At 41.0% G+C, this 12563-nt stretch overlaps 1 protein-coding gene across 6 annotated transcripts in view; it reads left to right on the plus strand.

The window, feature by feature from the left end:
- Positions 1-12563, plus strand: part of LOC119475212 (spectrin beta chain, non-erythrocytic 1) — a 51298-nt gene that overhangs the window by 14407 nt on the left and 24328 nt on the right. The window contains exon 1 of one of the 6 annotated variants that reach the window (XM_037747698.1): positions 3123-3777. The exons of 4 other annotated variants lie outside the window; for them this stretch is intronic. In XM_037747698.1, coding sequence (XP_037603626.1) covers positions 3672-3777 — 106 coding nt within the window. In that variant the 5' untranslated portion in view covers positions 3123-3671. Of the gene's footprint in view, positions 1-3122; positions 3778-12563 lie in introns of those variants that run through there. One more of the 6 variants, XM_037747700.1, reaches the window with a different exon arrangement.

Raw genomic sequence — 12563 nt, forward strand, 5'->3', positions numbered from 1 at the left:
CAGTCTGCATGCATGTTTATTTAACTACCCTGTACTTTCCTGGTTTCACAGTCGACAGATAAAATCTCTATTGTTAATAGTCAAAACAAGTTGCAGTGTCATGGAGAACCCAGCAGAGGGGAGCAACAGGCAGACACACACACACACACACACACACACACACATGCAGCAAAATCCCCATGCTCTGATGATTTTAGCACTGCTGTAGTCAAATTATTTCTGAAAGATACACCTCATTTCACTTACAAATGCAACTTAACTCATTTCCTCACGCCAACAGGAAACACACTTTGGGTGTTGTCTGTAATGTGTTGCCTGTTTTGTATACACATTGTACTGTATGTAAAGATATTTGATGATGTATCTTGCTGCCATATAATTATGGAAAGCAACAGAGGGCTGTAATACTACTTGTGTGAGTGTGTCTTCCCACGTGAATACCTGTGACACCATCTCCGTTCTTACAAGTGTGGGCTTGATGTGCACATTCTTTGACATGCTGTAGCAGCTTTCCCCCCCCCCCTAGGCATAGCTCCTGCCCACCTTTTACAGCTTATCCCTTGTCGTCAAGACCTTCAGCATTCTGTGAGCTGCTCCTTTCTTACGCTTCTTTCTCTCACGGTCTCTCTTAGTTCAACTTTCTCTGCTTTTTCATCTATGTAATATTCTTGCCTCATTTCCTGGTTCACGCCTCGTACACCCTTCCAGTCTGTTGGATTAATTTTACTTGCGGTGTGACAGCAGCGGCTGCCACTTGTTTCACAGTAGAGAGCTTCCCCTGTGTTAAGATAATTGTAATTTGTATAAATAACCACTTATCTGCTCTCCTACACTGTGTGGGTAGCAAGGCGAGCGGTGCAAATTTGCCTTCCGTTTTAAAGCGACGCCCAGCTTCACACTCAAACAGTTACAGGTATTTACTTGTGGAAGCTTCTACAGTAGGAAAGAGCAAGGCTTTTGCACTTTGAAAAGCATCCATATGCCTTTAATTGACACCACAGTATGTTACCGGTATTCTTCATAATATATCCACATCGTTATCATAGATATGATAGATATACACAGACCATGCCTATATTTGATGTGTATATAATGAACTAAGAAACAACACAGAAGCATGAATAATAGAATATCATATTCACTGTCTCACATTTGGCAACGTTTGGGAGATATTTGGACTAAGACTTGAGTGATTGTGGGACTCTCATGAGAAATCAACCCTACTTGCTCCGGGGGGATTCCCGTTCAGATCAGATATTTACTGCCAGCGTTTGGAGTATGGTCCAGGCTCATGCCCTCCCCCGGGTCCCTCGAAGGGCTTGTGCTGTAGGATGGATAAAATTTACGTGCTCAGCAATAACTCTCTCCTTTCTCCCTCAGGTGGTGCTTACTCCCCCGCAGCTTTTATCTTTCCCTCTTTCTCATCTGTGTTCATTCACCACACCAGACCATCATTAATTATCATTAATTCCAGTTCGCTCTATTCAGGAGTTTCTCCCACATCTCCCTTTTGGCAGACTTTCTCACTGTTTGTTTTCACATTTCACAAGATTCAGAAAATATATGTTCACCCTATCCAGTGTGTTTATTTATCAGTATATCTATATGACTGATGAGTTGTATAGGGAGGAAACTGCCTTAACATAATATGTTGAGATGCCAGACGCACAAACCTGCCATCACATCTGCCTCTCATGTTAATTGGGATTGTGATGTTTGATATACGCCCAATGGGATCTTAAATGGCCATTACCAGTTTACCAGGTCCCTGTTCTTCATTCCTCGCTGCATGTGACCACTGCGTAGCCTCTGTTCCTCAGAAGGAAGTGTGTTCTCCTCGGATCTCATTAGTCCAGTCCCCCCTCCATAAACACCCGGTCGCAGAAGGCCCGGAGCATTTGGTCCTCTAATGAGACCCGTCCAGATGCCCCCTGCTCATCAGGACGAGCACAGATAAAAAAAAAAAAACAAACAACCAGACCTTTTTACCACTGACCCCTGACCAGACCAAAAGCCATCCAGTCATAAGAAAGGTTGTGACCTTAGTCCTCACTGTGTTTACAGTCTTTACAGGTATTTAGTACATCTGTAACTTTTACTGTTTGCAGCTGCAAAAAAAAGAGTAAACCTTCTATTCAATAAGTTATTCAACTTTCAAAATATATTTATGATTTTCTCTTAATGCATTGTCTCTGCTGACAATATTCTTGGTGTGTATTACACTGATTTAAATAAATACTGCTTTATTATTGGTGTTGCATTATCGAGCACAGCCACAAAAGTTAAATGTACATTTACTTGTCCGAGAAGCTGAAATATGCGCTAAAAGGCTGTAATTACTGTTGCTATATGATGTTCCTTTGTTGAGTGAGGAAGGAAAATGATTGTTTTGTAACTTTCAAATCCCTGAGCAACTTAAAATACAAGTCCTTTTTCCTCCGGTGTTTGCATGTAAACAATCACTTGATTTGGCAGTGGAAAAAAAATTAAATATTTATAGAAAGCCAGCAAGAAACATTGTTTCTTTAACAAGTTGCGCCATACATCATTTTTATATTTGTCCCTGATCTAGTAAGACATAAATGTGCTAATGCATTGTAGTTCTATAATTATTTTCGACAGGTAATGACTCACTTCCACACCCACGCCTGCCTAACCATCTGCCTGACAAACAGACGCACAAGTTCATCATTTCAAATCTTGTTCAGGCAGGAAAGACCTTGTTGTGTTGCTGAGGCTCAACAACTTCCTTCCTGTCTTAGCGCCTCAGCGTACGGCAGACCCAGTGAACAGAAAAAGGGAGATCAAATCTCGTCTTAGAGAGTGGTAGAAATAAGACCCACACAGCGAGACTACAGGATAAGCGGATGCAATCTGATGGGGACTTTCATGATGCACCTTCTTGGCAGGCCACACCCCGGTGCTCCCTGGAATTAAGGTGGAGTTGAATAATCCGCCTCAAGCTACACTGAGAAAAGAACTCTAATGGTTTAGTCCACCTCTACGCCTCCTCCCTCCCCTCATCCTTCCACTGTATTCTTCCTTTGTGCTCCTCCCTCAAACACACCTTATGCAAATGACACAATTTTCAGACGGCACAGCAGGCTTTGTTTACACTGCAATCCGACCGCAGCCGGTTAGCCTGCTCTGCTCTGCTCTGCTCTGCTCTGCTGAGCTCTGCTCCAGCAAACGCGTGTTCAGAGTTTGGAGGGAAGGAATAGCCAGCCTTGAACCACAAAGGGAGTGCAACCAAAAAGTTTTTACTTTGCTCAGGGGCCGCAAGTGTGGTGAAATTCTTCACAGGAGGAGGTGAAACAGGAGAACATTTTGTTCTTCAGTTTTGTTTGAAATGATTCTTTGAAAAAAGCCTCCACTGTTGCACTGCTGTATTTTCATTGGACAAGGTGGGACATACAGTAGAAGAAAAGAACAGGCGGCAACTTTTTCAAACTTTGCCTTACTGAGGCAACAGCTTTGAGGGAATCTAGAAGAGGAGGACAAACCAAGGAGTTTTGGATATACAAAACTTTTATCTTCTTGTCTGGAAAACCCCTCCAAAGGATTTGATACATTTTTAGTGGGAAAGGTTGCCTCTGCTGTGCTATGCAGGAGACCTCCCATTCATTCTGTATCTGAGGAATATTTAGGAGAGAGATCCAGAAAGAAAGGCCATGGAGTTGGACCGCAGGGACAGAGAGCCCTGCTTGTCCCCAGCAGCATTTGTTAATCAGGTGCAATACTCTAACATCCTGGAAGGAAGGTTTAAACAGCTGCAAGGTAAGAGTCATACTGACCTGTCGATATGGTTGAAAGGGAAACTCCACTCCATTTGGGAATTAACGTACCTTTTATCCAACGGTTTGTTTCGGTTAGCTAAGCCAATATATTTGAATATACAGTTGTTTTATTGACAGCTAAGGTTAGAGCCTCAAGATATTTGGTGTGTGGCATATAGAAATCATTGTTGATCTTAAAAAGTGATTGATAAGATTGTCCTAGAGTGAAAAGTATTACTCTTTAACATATATCCTGTTGTTTGTTGAATTGGACTATTTCGCTAGTGCTATAATAGTGGTACTCCTACAGCAGGTGCTCAGAGTTGTAAATGAGTCTCTAGCAATAACTCAACATTTTTCTGGCATGAGTGATTACCTGTGAGAGGTTGAAGAGACTCCTCTCTCTCAATTCGGCACTATTTTAGTGCTTTGTGGAGAGAATCTAACAGAGCCTATAGACACACACTAGGCTTCAGCTCAGCTCTAAAGCAGGCAGTCTGGCACCTGATCACTGGGCCACCTGTCCGTCCTTATCTTATTACAATGCACGGCTCTGTCTCTGGATAAAGCCTGTGAGGTCCAGCTAACAGAAATCACAGAGGGCCAGTAGTTGTGTGATGTAGTAACTGAAGTGCTCCTCTCTGTTTCTTACCTAACATCTGTAAATACTTGTGTTAAATGGAAGTAAAAATGGTTTAGAAAAAAACAAACTCCTGTGTGAAGGTTTTTGTTTGATCACCATGTGTACCTGTTAGAGTTCCTGTATTACCATGTGGCCTGTTCCTGTGAGCTTTAGACCCCTTAGTCACAGGCTGCTAGATAAAGTGTTTGCAGTAGCTGAGTGTGCACGGGCAGTAGGCAAGTAGTAGTGTATGAAACTCAGTCAGTGGTGTGCATGAAGATCACAGTGTTTTGCTAGTTTCCGGTCCCTCCCTGGTTACTGTCTGGAGTGGAGAGCTGTCTTAGAGTTTCCCTCTCTGCATGTTTGACATTCTTGTTGTGGACCAACTATATCTCACCTCCAATATTAAGCAATATCTTCAGTGCCACTGAGGAAGAGGTTGGCCTGCTGAAAGAACATGTATATATGTATATGTCTGTGAAGTGATGACTGAATAAACCGCCACACTGACAACGCCTATGCTCTTGAGTTGAGATAAGACCCAGATCAGAGATACTATCTTTTACTTCAATGAATATATAACAACATTCAACACTCAACTGTACAACCTCACGCACAGAGATGCTAAGGGTACATACCTACACGTCTTTTTTCAACTTGTCAGGCAGGAAAACCTTTAACTCATTGCGTCATTTTGGGGGTCAGAGATCAGTCACCAAATTTACGCTGACAGGATTTATTCACACTTCCCTACAACAAGAATATTGAGAAATGAGGTTCAGTCAAAACGGAAACTCTATTTATGAATATATGGATAGGGGAATTAAGATGGCAGATCGAAACTCTATTTATGAATATATGGACAGGGGTATTAAGATGACAGATCTAAACTCTATTTATGAATATATGGATAGGGGAATTAAGATGACAGTGTGATACACATTATGTTCTTTATTGGCCATCTCTGTGCATGGATCTTTTTCTGGAGTTTGCTGTAAATATACTCACATGAACATACTCAGACACACAGACCCATTTTGGCAACACCCACTTGTATTTCCAGTTTGACTACCCTTGAGGCTCATTCTTTGGGTCACTCCCTCCCTTCCTCCCTGTGTTAAACCGTGATGTGTAGAAGATGTGCTCATACATACTGTAGTTTGGTGCCACAAAAAGGAAAACCAAATTGAAGCATTCAAAAAAATTGTTTAGTATACATACAACCCATTTGTCACCTTCTTACATGCAGTTTGTGCAAGGTCAGTGGTTCCCAACGTTTCTTACCATACAATTGATTTCCATGTGAAGATTTTAACAAATCTTAAAGAGGGACTTATATATTAAATATTTAGAAAAAACCCACATCTTTGTCATTTTTAGTGGTTGGAAATTGGTTAAGGACAGATTTTCAGGACCTTCTTTTCAGGACACATCTAGCATTATCTGACTCGGTGGTGAATGATAAGTAACTAAATAACTACGGCCAAGGGAGACGGGATTAATGGAACACTGGGCCACATGGTTAAATTAAAGTGAGAGGAAAAACCTTCATCTCTGTGCCATGGAACAGACTTTATTGACAGATGGAGGGACAGTTGCTGTTTTTTTTTAATAGCCTTTTGTATTTTTGACCCACCCTCACATTAAACTTTAACCCATAAAATAATTCATGACCAATTAAGAGAATATACAGTTTATGTCAAACCCTGGCATTTACTAGTAGCCCAAATCACACTATGCACATTATATCATGCAATCTTACAGTGCCCCATTTGTGTAAAATGCAATAGAGGGATGTGAAAGTTCATATTGCCTAATAGTTCTGGTTATTGATTTTGGCACCAAGATAAGAATAAATTGTCAGTCTGGTTTGATGTCCCGGTTCATAGATAAAGACCGTGTGTTACGTTAGACTGCAGGGTCACTGTCCTGGCTACCTGCACCCTCTGAGTCAACCGCTGTGGACTTATGTTTGGACTGTCACTCTGCAGGCATTAGCAGTATGGCTTCATGCAAATACAAAGTGCTTTGACACAAACAGACATTTTTTTTATGCCCTCAAGGCTTTTAAAACACACTCACAAACACAGAAAAGGTGAAAAGATGAAAAGATGTCCAAAGTCTGTAGCTCAGATGTTTTTTGTCCTGAGTTGACTGATTTCACACAAGTGTCTGGTTGTGTTCTGTCAGTCTACCTCTACAGACTTTTTTTTATCCCTTTCTGACATTTTGGTCTGCAAGGTCAAATCACAACAAAGAAGTGACCAAGGCTTGTTTCTCTCTCTCTCTCTCTCTCTCTGTAAATGCTTAGCTGTCTACATCCGAAGCATTTTAGTTCTTATACTTTATTTAAGAATATGAACTGATACGGAAAGAGATCTATGTCGAGTTTTGGGTCAAGTTTCAAGTGGCACACCATGAATTGAATGTTGTAACTTAATATTTCTAACACTCCTAGTGAAAGCTCTAGTGGCCTCCAGCTGTAACTCAGAGTCACATTACCTTGGTGAGGGTTCACCACACATACACACACAAAATGCCCTTTTTGTTTGTACAGTTTAACCAATATTGACAGATTCCTACTTGGTAGGGTAACAAGAGAGTGTTGTTTTGGAGGCTTTAGGAAAATGATTGTCTTATTGACATTTCACATCCTTTTTGTGCCCAGATGTTATGGCTGAGAGGTGCCCGTTTCTGTCTCTTTTCTCATGGGATTGGCCTTGGCCGGTCCCCTCCTCCCCTATCTTCCCGATTATCAGCCGCAGCTGCAGATGGCACAAAGAGGCATGACCTGAAGAGCATGTTCACTGCCTTCACTGCTTTCTCCTTCTTTATCTTATTCGCCCTGCCAGTTTTTGTCACTGTGAAAACAAACCTGTTAGAGTTAGGCAAAACTCATTGTCTCTCTATACCGCAAACTGTTAAAAGTGTAAAAATAACTTGTGCAACATGTGGCAAGGCGACAGTTTTACCACAGCCCTACTTTCAAAGTCTTAAGCAAAGGAAGGGCAGTTCTGCTTTTATAGAGAGAGAAATGTCAAATCATGTGCATCTGTACGTGCCCTTTTTCTCACTTTGTTTTGCACACACACATTACGTGTTCACAGTCTGATTTGGATATCATAAAAAATGAGTGATGATATCCAGGGATGCCTACGTAAACTCTGTAGACATGTAACGTCTGTAGGGTAGATTTTCAATTCCCTACAGAAATATATAAAGCAAGAGTGAAATAATATTTGCACTCTATGATTTGATCCAACAGTGGCAGGTATATACAGTACATCATTCTGTAGCTATGATTTTTAGCTAAGTTGTTGCAGACTTCCTAATACGGTTTTATATAACTGAAGCAACTATTGACTTTGAGGGTGTTGGAAGTAAATATTGTAACCTTTATTTAAAACGTATACACAAACATTACAAACACCAACCCCTCCTACAACTCCTCTAAGATGGTTTCGTTGTTTGCATTGCTCATGGCGTCCATTTAGTATCGCACACCACAGCCATAGATGGCTCTTAGCTCAAACCACCCACTGGTGTCAATAAACAATGGAACCACTAACCACAAAACCTACAAGCTGCTTTTGACTATTTGAGTTTTTTTTTTTTTTTTATCTCACTGCTGTATGTGATAAATGCTTCACAAAGACAAATAACAGACTAAAATTCAAGATGTCAAGGACATCCTCTAATGAGTGCCTTTGGTCTACTCTGTAATCTCAGACAGCAGAACAGTTTGAAGCTGTGGATTCTCGAGCCTTTGTTTTCAGCTACAGAGTCGGAAGAATTTATGGAACTGTCTGATTGCAGCATTACACACAACTAATGCATGTGTCCTCTGTAGACATAAATCTTCCACATTTGGACTTTTCCAGATATGTAATGTCTCTGTTTCAGGAGGATTATACATATTTGTGTGTTTTGTATTCTTATTCTCTATTTTTGGCTCCCTTGACCAAGTGAATTTCCTTTAATTAAAGGTAAACTTGCATTTAGGGTTTTAAGTTCTGAATAATAAAAACAACTTTTCATCCGTTTTAAAACGGTTTCATGTTTCCATTTTCAACAGCGTTCGTTTTTATGTCAGATCTTGCAACTAATGCAGCAAAGAATGTGAGATGCCTTATCTTCTTAAGATATAGGATGGAGAGATACTAGTTTCTGCCTTCATCCAGATTTACCTGTTCACAACACAAGCAACATTTAGTAGTACAACAATCTGAGTCTGCTATAGTTGCAATTTAGAATATTTTTCATGTTTTTTTATGTATTGTAAGATATGTGATATAAGATGATATAAGTAAGAGCAGAGCAGAGCTGAAAGCGAGAAAAGATTCAGACTCACACTGACGAGTGCCTATCTCTGTACCCTTTGGCACAAAACCATAATCTTGTCTGTGTGGGAATGTCCAAGAGAAGGTCATTAAAGCAGATTAAAGCAGACCGAATGATGGAAGCAGTTTGCTCATTCTTTCTGAGAACGGGGTGACCAGAGGCATTCATTACGCAAGCTCAGGGTGGGAGAGGGACAGCATGTCAAGAGTTTATGAAGTCAAGGGCATTTCAACCCAGTTAGAAAGGGAACCAGGAATGGCTAGGGAGGAAGGCATGACCTGGGGCAGGACATAAAACAAGATGAAATTGTTAGCAGCACTTAATGATTACCAACCTGTGCATGCATTTTCTATAGTTCCTCTGAAAGCCTCTTGCATATTTGGGAGAGAGGAAATAATCACAAGACGGCAGTCCAGCGTGTTTGACAGGGATTATGGTCAGGGAAATGAAAAGTGGACAAAATCTGCAGTGTGCATTTGTTGCTATTGTGTGAAGTGCTTACTATGGTAAGCTATTTATGGATGGAGTCACTCCTTGTCCTCTGTGCTGAAGTGACGCCACTGGGAGCCAAAGTGCAGTGTCATGCAACACAGCGAAGGGATGCAGGGTTCATTGAGAAGACAGTGAGCAACATAGGAAAGCTTCAATAGGGCGACTCAGCCTATTTCTGTCTCTGTGATGGACACACAGACGTTTTCATCAGTGTCGGGCCGTGGTCAGTGGGTAAGGAGCAGTGCTGACATCTTGTAGTGGGCCAGTTTCTGCTGTGTCTACAGCAACACACAGCACACATTTCTGTCAATGAGGTGGTCTTAAATGGAAAGGCAAACGAAGCTTCAGTCGAATTTGAACACTGCAAACACTGAACATCAAGGACAAAATCTTCAATTAGTGAGTTGAGAGCTGATTAAGCGATTAAATGACTCTATGTTGAGTCCTGGCTTCAATCCAACTTCTGGCAGTTGAAATATTTTGAACGTTTTGTGTATTTGTGCAGTATGAAGAGGCTAGATAGGTCATCAATGATCATGTGCTATGCATATTGGCAGCCAGAAAAAAAGTGACCTGACAAACATGGATTGGCATCTTATCGGCCTTGTCTTAAGTGTGTGCCAGCAGGACACCTTCCACTCAAACAAGATTGTGCCTCAGTGACGTTGCACACTGTCTGACATGTAATAAATCAGTCTGTGTGGTGATTAATAAAAAGTGAAACAGTTGCATTTTTGACGGTACAGTGTTTGAGTATTTGCAGATTTTAAATTTGTACCCAAGGGCGCCCCAGTAACTTACCAGGTAGAGTGTGCGCCCCATGTACCAAGGCTGAGTCCTTACTGCAGCAGCCTGGGGTTCAAATCTGACCCACGGCCCTTTTGCTACATGTCATCCCCTCTCTCTGGCAAAAAAGCCAAAAAAAGAATCTTAAAAAAAACCCAACTAAATAAGTACCCATCAAAACAACAAATGCGTTTTTCTAAAACTCCTGACAATATGTCATGTTATTTTATAGGTCTATCAAGTAATTCAAATAAATCTTTTTGAAGAAATCACTGGCTAATATGGCAGACAATAAATAAAAAACAGCACAGACGCCATAGCCAGCCATAGGGGCTTTATTCCTGTGTATTTCATAGCATCAGTGATGTCTGTTTACTCATGAATTGATTTGACCTTTGATGCAACAGTGACCACTTTCTTTAGAAAAGCGCGTTGAATGCTGGAAAATGGGAAATCATTAATTTCTCCGATCAGTTACCACTTCAAACAATGCAGCACATGTCCAGGTAACCATAAATGACTTGCTAAACACCAAATATTAAACCATGAACTCATTACAAGGGTACAGCTGATACAGACTCAGTGTTTGACTTAAACTGCACGTACATGTATGCTGTTCTGATGTATAGATGTAATATTGTTTTCCTTTATAGATATGCGTGAGCCTTCGCCTAGCGATTCATTGTTAGTGTCGTATCTGTCTCTCCATTTTATCACCAAATATGATCCTACAGTAGCCTCTATGAAGCCACACAGACAGGATTAAGTCTGGCAGCGTATGTGCTCAGATTACCTGCAGATAACCATCGTTGTCAACGGTGCAAAAGTTTGTTTGGGGGTCAAATAGGAAAGCAACAGCAAGCTCAACCTTCAAAGGTAGACTCTACTCCCCTGCCTCGACGTATACTTAAAGCTTACTACGGGAGACAAACATGTTCAAAGTGACTGGACATGCCTAAATATGCTTTTGAAACATCCAATGATGCCTCTAACTACTAGTTCTGATCTGCCATTAGTAAACAATGGAGATAAACATAGCATAGAAAATTTGAATCGCTTGTTTTTCTATCTTTCACACAAACAGGCTGAGGAAGGACAGGTAGAGCTCCAGGATAGTCAGGGGAGTTTTAAAACAGTTCTGAATGCTCACTTCTGTGAAATTTAAATAGGAATATATTTCATTCTAGTCCCAGAGGGCTTTTAAGGCACACACCTTTTTAAGTAATTTAGTGGTAGAGTCCAGTGTTAACATTTGAACATGTTTTTATTGTAGAAAAACATCTGTATTATGTATGCTTGCTTGCTAGGATTCCTATAATCTTCAGTGCAGTCAATATCTATTTTGTGCCAGGAATGTCAACATAAGTATAGAAGGTACTTTTTATTACACCTTGCTTGTCAAAAAAAGCTAAGATTATGCAAGGCATAGTAAGACTAACTAGTAATTACTAGGCTTGCTTCTACAGCTCATATTACCCGCTATTCTCTCTTGTCCTCTATTGTGTAATTGTGTATCAATGTTGGCAGGCTCTGCAGGCATTTTGCATGACGTGAGATATCTGACAACATACTAGTATAAAAGGCATAGTCTCGGTTTCTTTTCTCACCTTCAGCCACCTGGGTACAATCTGTTAAAAATAAGCAATCTTTCTGTTGCTGCACATTCTTACAGCTTAGTAAAAAACAATAAACCATTTAGATGTACAAACATTACAATTGACATATCCTCCCATGCACTAACAACACAATCCACAAATGTCACATTGTTAGAGAAAACAGCTGCCCCAGTTTCGCCCTTATCCGCTGTAGCCGCAGCTGATGACAAGTTTCTGTTTGCTTGCCATAATGAGCAAACACGTCAGACACTGATGTCTGTGTTTGTCTGTGTTGTGTTCTTGTTCAGTAGTCTTGTTATTAACCGTTATTACCAGCAGTGGTTGCAACATTTCGTCTTTACTGTAGGACCCCTGCCCACTGCCTCCTCCTCAGCGCTGGGTGCTGTCACAACATGACCAAGCGTCAGGAGGAATGTAGGCTCCTCCGCTGCACCTCACCTGCCACTGTAATCCACCTCTGCTGGCTCATTGAACAGCGTCAAATCGCTTAGTGGTCCTTTAATAATGCAATAATCTGTTGATGTGGTGCACGGGAGGGATGGGAAGAGAAACAAAGCAGGTTTAGCGAGAGTCGGTTCTTGAAAGTTCAAACGAGAACAGGATAAAATGGTAAAACCTCGAACAACCAGCACACTCTTTTACAGTGTGTAGAGGCCCAACCAACTAAAGCAGGGCTGTTTGACCAATAGCAACTGCTTCAGTGTGATGCCATAACACCCTTGTTTGTCTGATATCTTAGATAAACCAGGAAAAAGCACACATGAGCAGGAGACAAGAGGGCTGATAACTGGGATAGCAGAGAAAAACCTGTTTCTGCCACAGCTCTAGCAATGCTATAATCCCCTGCTTTGAATGAACATATCAACATTGTCTTTGCATTTTACATTCCTATAATGAAAATGATATATCTTTGCTGAATCTGGAGATTTG

Source organism: Sebastes umbrosus, chromosome 17 (genome assembly GCF_015220745.1).
Source record: "Sebastes umbrosus isolate fSebUmb1 chromosome 17, fSebUmb1.pri, whole genome shotgun sequence".
Taxonomy (NCBI): domain Eukaryota; kingdom Metazoa; phylum Chordata; class Actinopteri; order Perciformes; family Sebastidae; genus Sebastes; species Sebastes umbrosus.